The following is a 10,494-nucleotide window of genomic DNA, read 5'->3' as shown; positions in this document are numbered from 1 at the left end:
TATTTTTTTCAATATTTTGATTTAGTCTCTAAGATACTTGTTTTTAAGATTAACTAAGAATTGCTAATCGGATTAAACTGATTCTTTACAAAATGTTTCTAAAAACATTTTGGAATCAAAATGTGCCTTTAAATCGATGTTACAAGTGTGGTCACGTAAATTGCACATGAAATGACATTTTTGCCCTTATGCCTCGTTTAAGTAAATTTTGTTAGAAAAAGCATGAAACTAGGTTTTGAATTGTTTATTTTTGTCTATATATGAGTTGAATGCATATGTGAGACTTTTTCCATTGATTGAAAAATAAAATGAATAATTAATTGCATGCGAAAATATCTTGTGAAGTTCTGGGTCACTTCGGTGACTAATGTGATGTTCCGAATTCAGGTCGAATTGTCCCGGTTAGGTTTGGGGCACCACATGATGACATGTCCAATTCATAAAAACCAAGGCAAAAAATAAATTTTCAAGGTTTTCCAATTCATGAAAGTTTTCATATTGTATTATTTTCTCTACTCAAAGATTAAGTCTCTGTGCATTTTTAAAATATGAAAATGAAGTCAAAATAATAGTTTCATCGTATCACTACATGATGGGTGTTTCCGTGAGTAGGTTCAGAGTGAAAATCTTATTGTGGGAATTTGAACTCAGGATTTGTATATTCTAATGAAACTGCAACAGCTTTGCCTTTGTCTTTTTAGTTTACTTCTCCTGATTGCACCATTACTTAGGATTTGAATTGTTATATATGCCTTGCCTAGTCTTCATCTAATCCAAAAGTCATCAAATTCTCTCTCGCCCTCTCTTCATATATATTCATTTGCCTTTGGCTTTTGATTAGACAAAGGCCACATGTAGCAATAGTGCAATTAGAAAAAAGCAGACCAAAAATAGAACCTATCCAAAAGTTGGGTGATCACTAAGATAGTTTACTCTCATTTTTAAATAAAAAGTAACATTTTTATTTTATTTAAAAATGGAAGAGTGTTTCTCTCTTAGAATGAGCAATTGTTTCTCTCTTAGAATGAGCAACCCTCGTGAACATGACTCCATGTGGTTTATGTTCTTTTGCAGTATGATATTGATATTCTTTAGAGTTGGTGAGCTGGGGAATAGGCCAAATGTGACTTTCTTGAGGCATTGGTGAGCTTGTGAAGTTAGGATAATTGAATGAAATTAGACCCAATGTAATTATTGTCCTTGATGGATCTATGGCGATGGTGTCACTATGTTGCGTTTTGATATTACCTGCAAAACATTTGTAACAACGTAGGCTCTTTCTTTGTGATGCAAACAATACCCTGGTGCAGGGGTAAAAAAATTGTCCCTTTTCGTCGAAAGGGAGTTTATAATGTGAGCTCCGCTAAAACTATAATCCTATGGCGACAGGGTGGTGTCTCATTAGTAATGGTAGAGACTAATGTCGTTTGATATATTGATGGCAAGATATAATGATTATTTGCACAACTTATTTGAAATTTAGAAACTGTACCTTTAATGACATAATTGCTTTCTTGTGATATAAGCATCATTTGAGTAGTCAATAGTCACACTACTTCCGAGGGTTTCTTTTCTTTCGTCTTTTCACCATCTTGTCGTTTCTCTATAGATAAGAGACTTGGGGTTTTTAGGTAGCACTATTTTGAATTTAATAATTTACTTTACTTTTATACGATGACAACACAGTTCAAATTCACCTTATAAAACGCATAAATTATATATTTTTAATAAGGTTATTTTATATAAAATAATTAAAGCGCTTATTGTATGTAAAATTTATTATTTTATAATATTATATGAATTAACGAAAGTATCTTTCGTTGTTCATTATTATATTATATTGACAACTGGATAATTTTTTTTATCTTTCTTATTAAATTTATAAACCTAATACTCGTATTCTAAAACATTTATTCTAAAATCTAAATATATTATATTAAGTCCATACCCAAATAATATACTTATTATTACCCAAACTCAAAATAAACTAATTATAGCTTAAATCTCAAGTCCAAAATAAAAAAGAAATTAAACTCAAAATCCAAATACAATTTGTAAAAGTTAAAGCCCAATTCAACATCTATTTTCTTTAAAAGATATTATATTAAGATATTAAATTTTTAGTTATATTTTATGTATTGTTAGTTATAATTATAAATATGTATTTTAATAAACTAAATTACACATAACTATTGATGCTATATCTTTTATTATAACCTATAGTATAATAGTAGTTATTATATTAATAATTATAAAATATATTATTCATTATATAATACTATATCACATACTATAATAATAGAGTAATACATAATATATTAATTATGATCATATATCATTTTGTTATACTGATAGAAATATGCCCTAATTCCCTATATTTTTTTCTACATTTGAAAGTTAGCTCTCCTACTATATTATATAATGCTATATCAAATCATATGGTATATAATATATTGATAGTTTATATACATGCATCAATGATTAAACATTACAATATTATGTAATACTATATCTTTTATTATATTCTATAATCTACTAGCGGTACATTTTATGTTGATTATTATCATATATTATTGTTTATTATTATACTGACTGAAATATGCTCTAAGTCCCTAGACTTTTTGTACATTTGGAAGTTAGCCCTTCTACTATAATGTTATATCATATCATTTCATATCATATATTAATAGTTTATATATATACATCAATAATTAAACATTATAATATCATGTAATACTATATATTTTATTCTAATTATATATATTATTGTTTGTGCTCTATGTCCCTATATTTTTCATACATTTGAAAGTTAACACTCCTACTATATAATATACTGTTATATCATATCATATACTATATAATATATTAATAGTTTATATATATGCATTAATGATTAAACATTATAATATTACATCTTTTATTATAATCTATAATATAATGATAGTTATATATATAGTAGTAGTACATTATATATTATTGTTTATTATTATACTAGTTGAAATATGTTTTAAGTCCCTACATTTTTCGAACATTTGAAAGTTAGCCCTCCTACTATATTATATAATGCTATATCATAGATTAATAGTTTATATATACATGCATAGATGATTAAACATTAATACTATATCTTTTATTATAATCTATATCATAATAATAGTTATATATAATAGTAATACATTATATATTACTTATTATATATATTATTGTTTATTATTATACTAGTTGAAATATGCAAACTGGTTCCATGGCTTCACAATGAGAATCGGGAAGGAGAGAATTTTTAAAGTTGAAGCTAGAACTATTTTGGAAGGACTTCAAATTGCATGGGAAGTTGGCTATAGAAATTTGGATCTGGAATGTGACAATGCGATGGTAGTTGAATCGATTCTGGTTGGAGGGATTGTTGTTAATAGAATGACAAAGTTGCGACTAATTGATCAGATCATAAAACGCAAGTGGAGTGTGTGAATTCGACATATTCCTAGAGACCACAACAAAATTGTTGACCACATAGCTAAACTAGCTGATCATAACCTTAATAGTTTACAGAAATTTGAAAAATCCCCAGACTCAGCTCCAGCGCTATTACATGGAGACTTGAATGCATTATCCATTTCTGCTATTTAGGAATTTCTCTGAATTTATAATCGCCATTGATTGACTGTCATTTGTACCAGAAAAATGTTAGCCCCCTACTATATAATATATTTATAATTTATGTATATATACATCGATGATTAAACATTATAATATCATGTAAAATTATATATTTTATTATAATCTATATTATAATAATAGTTATATATGTATTAGTAATATACTAATTTAGTATATTGGTTTAAGGTCATATAATTGGTTTCAATAATAATTATATAATATATTATTATATTATCACTAAAGTTTAATTTGATAGATTTTAATAATTTTTAATCTTATATATTTATTATACATATATAATTATTGTATTAAAAATATTTTATATTAAATTAATGTTTTTAAAAAACATTTCACTTTAAAATTTAACATAAAAAATATAATTTATTATTATTTAAATATATATATGCATGCTTATGAATATATTTTCAAAAATATTATTATTTATTTATATACCATAAAATTGTATTAACTATTAACGTTTATCATGGTTAATTAATTATAAAATCTGAATTTTTTCTAATTTTGAATTAAACATATCTTAAACTCGAGCTTTTTCGAACTTGAATAATTACACGTCGGGAATGATAGTGATAATTTGATACTTAACTAGAAGGTTCTCAAAATTCAAACTTAGACATCATTTTTGAATTTGGTTTTATTTTAATTCAACCAAAAAAAAATAATAGAAAAAAAAAATCAAAGAAGGAAGCCGTTGCAGTAACGGAACATACGGCACTGTTTATGCCAAGTGGCCAAACCATGGGTCAGCCAATGAGTACCCTACCAATTCCTTTAAAAAAATCGATTAATTATAAAAAAATAAAAAATAAAAACTCAGTGAGCAGTCAAGCTAAGGTTTGAGATTTATCAATGGCGGAGAAGAGTTTCAAGTACGTCATCCTCGGTGGTGGTGTCGCTGCCGTAAGTTCAACCGTTCAATTCCTCGCTTATGGCTTCCAATTCTTTCTTTTTGTTATCATTTCTTGTTCGAGTTTATGATGTTTATCGATGCCTTCGCTTTTTTTTTTTTTTTAATTTTGAATTTTGAAATTGTTGTTTTCAGTATGTTATCATTTATCGGTTAATACAATATTAAAGGCATACGGATCTAGCGTTGCTGTGAAAATGAAAAAGGAAAAAACAAGTATTAACGGAACAAAAAAAGAAAGAAACAAGAATTGGATGTAAAATTGAAGTCTTAGGTTAGTTGTTATTAGATAGTCACTGGATGAATATAAATTGCTGACCGGTTGAAGCTTATACGGTAGCTGAATTGAAGTTTCCTGAAAATCTTTGTTTTTCAAAGTTTCGATCAAGCATGTTTCCGATTTGTTTAACCTTTGCTTCCTTGTTACTAACAATCTCCTCTTCGGACAATAGGGGTATGCCGCGAGGGAGTTTGCCAAGCAGGGAGTTCAGCCTGGTGAGCTAGCCATTATTTCCAAGGAAGCGGTATGCTTAGCATTTGTTTTTCTATCGTAGCTTTACCTACAGATTGCCTGATCTATTAACTAGCAATGTATACGTTTTGGATGACTACATGCATTATTCTATTATCATTATGAGCAATTGTTTCATTTTTGTTGTCAATTGAGCTTAGAAAAAGCAACAGTTTCTATCATTTAGTTTCACTTCTTGGCACACTGTTTAACTTTTGAAAATCTCTCATTCTGCTGTCTTTACTCCTATAATCTATCTGATGTTGTCAAAGCTGAATTCAATGTATTAGAGGCCAACAACAGTTCCCATTAAAGCACTCATTTTAGCTGCTAGTATTGTTTTTTGTTGATCCCTTGAAGGGATAAATTTATATTGCATATTACCTGTTCCTTTGCTTTCTTATACATGTAGGTTGCTCCATATGAACGTCCTGCTCTGAGTAAGGCGTATCTCTTCCCTGAGGGTAAGCCTAATATGCATTTTATATTCTAATTTGCAAAATTGAAATAAATTCTAAACTTCTATAAATGCTGTGTTGTAACTATGCTGTTAGTTGCCACATCATTTTGTTAGCCATCTGGTTTGTTTCCTGGATCGATGCGGTGATTTGTTCTTTGCAGGAGCTGCAAGACTTCCTGGTTTCCATGTCTGTGTTGGAAGTGGTGGAGAGAGATTGCTTCCTGAGTGGTACAAGGAAAAAGGTTCGCAATGTGAAATTTGAAAATTGCTGAAATAATAGATAATGGATCTGTTTACGGGGGATTTAATTGAAATTTGGTAATGGCCTAATTATATACTTCATGTTCTGATATTTTCAGGGATTCAGTTGATCCTTAGCACTGAAATAGTGAAAGCAGATCTTCCTGCCAAGACTGTAGTAAGCGCAGCTGGAGAAACATTCAAATATCAAATTTTGATCATTGCAACTGGTTCCACAGTGAGTTACAGTTTCTAATCAACGGAATGCATTCCTTGTCTTGTCTGCCGTAAAACCTTGCATAGTTTGACACATTATTCTTTTAGGTTATAAGGTTGACAGATTTTGGCGTGGAAGGAGCTGATGCCAAAAACATCTTTTACCTGAGAGAAATTGATGATGCTGATAAGTTGCTGGAAGCAATCAAAGCAAAGAAGAATGGCAAGGCTGTTATTGTTGGAGGAGGCTATATTGGTCTTGAGCTTGCTGCAGTGATGAAAATCAACAATTTTGATGTCACCATGGTGTACCCCGAGCCTTGGTGCAGTAAGTAAATTTTCTACTGCCGGCCTTTCAAGATACTAATCTGGTTTCTAGAGAATTTCTAACTGGAAGATTGTTCTTATAGTGCCCCGGCTTTTCACTCCGGACATTGCTGCGTTCTACGAGGAGTATTATGCTAATAAAGGGGTCAAAATTATAAAGGGAACAGTTGCAGTTGGATTCACCTCCGATTCCATTGGAGAGGTAAGAACTCATCTTTCAGTAATCTTTAATGGGACCAAAAATCTGAAACCATTTTAAAGCCTATACGTTTTGCTCACTTTTCAGGTGAAGGAAGTTAAACTTAAGGACGGCAGAGCTCTAGAAGCTGACATCGTTGTTGTCGGTGTTGGTGGAAGGCCTCTCACAACACTATTTAAAGGACAGGTTGAAGAGGAAAAGGGTGGAATAAAGGTTGGTTTCATCAATGACATGATCTCAAATGCCTTTTTGGTTTGCTGACATTGTTGTTTGATTGCAGACTGATGCTTTTTTCAAAACAAGTGTTCCTAATGTATATGCTGTGGGTGATCTAGCCACTTTTCCTCTGAAGTTATACAATGAACTGAGAAGGGTGGAACACGTTGACCATGCCCGGAAATCAGCTGAACAGGCAGTTAAGGTGTGTTTTCTCACTTAATTCATCCATTTTTATGACCTGATCTTTTATACTTAAATATCGTCTAAATGTTACTTTTCCGGCCATTTTTGCAGGCTATCAAGGCAAGTGAGGAAGGGAAATCAGTTGACGAATATGACTACCTACCGTACTTCTATTCACGTTCCTTCGATCTATCATGGCAATTCTATGGTGACAATGTAGGAGATACAGTACTTTTCGGAGACAGCAACCCGAAATCACAAAAGGCGAAGTTCGGATCTTACTGGATCAAAGATGGGAAGGTGGTTGGAGCTTTCTTAGAAGGCGGCACTGCCGAAGAAAACCAAGCTATTGCAAAGGTCGCTAAGCTTCAGCCTTCAGTTCAGAGTTTGGAAGCTGTGAAACATGAAGGTCTTTCTTTTGCCTGTAAGATCTGATGATTCACACACCTGCCATGCTGTTCCAACACAACTGGCTTTTGGTTTCCTTTGGATTGAGCTCATAACTATACTGTTTGCTTTGTTTTCTTTTGAATTGTGATTGATATGGATCATTTATATTCTCCATCATGAACTTTCAATCAGGTCATAAAATTTTAATTTTATCGCATTACATTTCTATTATTAATAAATTAGAAATTAGATTATATTACATCACTACTATTATTAATAAATTAGATTGATTGGTTAGTTATCTTTTACATTAGAATTATTTAAAGGAACTAGTGTAAATAATTTAATTGTACTAATAGATGAAACTATATGATTAAATATGGCATTTTCTTGGCCTAGTGCTTGTTGCAACTTTAATGTCTACAATTTTTCTAATTTACACATGTTTAAGGATTAAATTATTTATCTAAACTTGAAGGCTCATCTGAAATTTAAAAAGGTTTTGACAAAAATATTAAATCCTTTGTTCGTTTAAAATGAATCCTATTTTGAAATGAAAGCCTCAGTTATTATATAGATCATGAGCGATACGGAAATAGATCGAGTAATCTCCTCCTTTATCTAAGGAAAAGTATTTGCAATATGCATAGTCCAATCATTAATCCCGATAATTTTTACAATAAAATTAGGTAGGTCACTAGTATAGTTCCCTAGCCACGGAATCTTTTACTGAAAACTTAAAAAAAGAAGAAAGACTGAATCAGAGGAGAACGACTTTACTAAGTATAATTGAATCCGTGAATCATTTTTCAGTCATTTATTGAATGAGAAATAACTACTTTGCTTATCTTGAAAGTAAAAAAAATTATAATTAAATCCGTAAATTATTTTTCAGTCATTCATTGAATGATAAATATCTACAAGTGAGGGAGATTTAAGTTTCTAATATTTTAAGTTATTTTCACATATTTTGTAATTTATAACACAAATTAAATCTATAATAATATATAATATTATAATATTAAATTATTAAATATTAGATTAAAAATAATATAAATATTAAGAAACACAACCTGTAGAATTTTCCAACACTACATATCATCCAAACATTACTGTTTCTGTGTTGGACATATTAGACCATGAATATGAACAAATTTGATCACCAAATAAATATGAAAAACCTTTTATAAGTTGGGACATATCAATGAATATTGTAGCATATTTGTTCATCCCAATATATATCTGAAAAAGACTCGCAAAAAAATTGACATGAGATTCAAGAAAATCATCATAATAGACTACGGAAAATTCATTGCAACATTAAGTTTAAGCAAAAACATATGCCATTGTTCATCGAATCCCCAAATCGACAACGAAAATAACGAAATTTTAGAATCTAAACTAGCCTTAAATTTGAAAAAAAAAGAAGAGAATTTCTGCAAAAAACCAACTCTTTAATCAAAGAGACTGAATCCCATATCCTGCAAGAAATTGAACAAAACAAAAGTTAATTAGAACAGAAGTTAATTGAACAAAACATGTAATTGAGGTTAGGAGTGTTATTACATCATCGGATTCTTCTTTCTCCTCAACTTTCTCTTCTTTTTTAGCCTCGGCTGCAGCTGGAGCAGCAGCGGCACCAGCACCAGGAGCAGCAGCTGCAACAGCAACACCACCACCACCAGATGGAACGGAAGCAAGCTTTTCCCTCCCGGATGCAATAAGCTCTGTTATATCTTTGCCCTTGACCGCAGATAAAAGAAGTTGAATCCTTTCATCTTCAGCTTCAGCTCCGACTGTAAACAAAATCACATATGTAAATCTTTTGAAACATTGTCTATATACAGAATTGTCATATCTTTGTTTGATGGACAAAAAAGAAACATAGATAAGCAATGAAATTCACTCTACATCTTTGTTATCGGAAACAGCTAAATCAGAAATGGTTAAATGCTCAAATCGAGACTCAACCTTTAAGGATTGCTCGCATAAGGGTCAAACCTTTCAAAATGGTCATATAAGGGCTTTTCACGCAATTCAGCTAACAGCTAAATCAAATATTGATTAAAACAGAAAAGAAAACAGTTAAAACATAATTTGAAAACTGATATAGGACATTTGAAAACCCCTTATTTGAGGGCTTTCGAAAAGGTTTGACTTTTCACTTGACCATTTTGAAAGATTTGACCTTCATTTGAGCACTTTTGTAAAGGTCAATTCAATCCCATTAATGTAATAACCCCATTAGCATATAAATTAGTATAAGATTATTGAGTTCACCAACTTCAAATTTATTTATGAACCGAAAAAGACTACCATATTGAATTATATAGAAGTAGCAAATTGCATTCTAGTACTCATTCATCGTACATTTCTCTAAATCAAACATGTTTTGAATTAAAGGGTTCAATATAGATGTGAAATCTCAAACCAATACACAAAGACAGTGCAAAGTTTATATTTTTATACCAAACCCACCTCATAATCAAAGTGATTTTCACCAAAAAACAAGTTACAACACAAGAAATCTAAACTTTTGGATCAAACCTATGAAAAAAGGTACAAATACAATTTACAAACAAATGGATTACCAAGTGCAGAGATTGAAACAGTTAAAAGGAAACATAGCAGTCAAATCAGAAGTAAAAAAAAGAAGAAGAAGGTAATATAGTTTACCAGAGCCAAGAATGGCCTTAAGATCATCAGCTGAAGGGGAAGTGTTGCCCCCCAAAACAGCCAACAAATATGCAGCAACAACCTTCATTCTCTCTCTCTTTTTTAAATTTCTGTAAAGAAAAACAACAATTAAGTTATAACTAAAAAACCAATGGAGGAAAACGAAAGTTTAAGCAAAGGAGATGAAAGAGAAGAAGAGACAAACCAGGGGCGGCTATGGAAGAAACCCTGGGTTTTCAAATGGAAATAACATAGGACCGTGACAAGCTTTATATAATATTTGCAAATTAGGGTTTTAGGCTTAAAAGAGAAAATAAATTTTCAAAAAGGGTAAACTAAAGAAATAGTCATTTATATATGTTTTAAATTATGTTTTAGTCACCGAACTTTAATTTGTTACGAAATGATCATTAACGTTATTCATTTTGTATCATTTTTGGTAATTGAGTCATTAGTGATGTAACGAGAAGCTGATCTGGTAAGTGTTC

At 30.6% G+C, this 10,494-nt stretch overlaps 2 protein-coding genes across 2 annotated transcripts; one reads left to right on the top strand and one right to left on the bottom strand.

Moving 5' to 3' along the window:
* Positions 1–4,423: 4,423 nt before the first annotated feature.
* Positions 4,424–7,547, top strand: LOC107928204 (monodehydroascorbate reductase, seedling isozyme). Its single transcript, XM_016859387.2, has 10 exons — positions 4,424–4,578; positions 5,038–5,109; positions 5,509–5,560; positions 5,718–5,798; positions 5,916–6,034; positions 6,121–6,340; positions 6,423–6,541; positions 6,626–6,751; positions 6,819–6,959; positions 7,052–7,547. Exons 1-10 carry the CDS (start codon positions 4,528–4,530, stop codon positions 7,373–7,375), a joined length of 1,305 nt encoding a protein of 434 aa, XP_016714876.1. The 5' UTR covers positions 4,424–4,527; the 3' UTR covers positions 7,376–7,547.
* A 1,068-nt stretch (positions 7,548–8,615) lies between these two features.
* On the bottom strand, positions 8,616–10,329 carry LOC107928203 (60S acidic ribosomal protein P2A). Its single transcript, XM_016859386.2, has 4 exons — positions 10,212–10,329; positions 10,007–10,116; positions 8,897–9,126; positions 8,616–8,811 (listed from the first exon to the last, which is right to left on the bottom strand). The coding sequence occupies exons 2-4, from the start codon at positions 10,092–10,094 to the stop codon at positions 8,785–8,787; spliced, it is 345 nt and encodes a 114-aa protein (XP_016714875.1). The 5' UTR covers positions 10,095–10,116; positions 10,212–10,329; the 3' UTR covers positions 8,616–8,784.
* Positions 10,330–10,494: the final 165 nt, after the last annotated feature.

The sequence above is a fragment of the Gossypium hirsutum genome, chromosome D01 (assembly GCF_007990345.1).
Source record: "Gossypium hirsutum isolate 1008001.06 chromosome D01, Gossypium_hirsutum_v2.1, whole genome shotgun sequence".
Lineage (NCBI taxonomy): Eukaryota > Viridiplantae > Streptophyta > Magnoliopsida > Malvales > Malvaceae > Gossypium > Gossypium hirsutum.
Note: the sequence above shows the minus strand (reverse complement) of the source record. Positions and strands in the feature narration are given on the sequence as shown.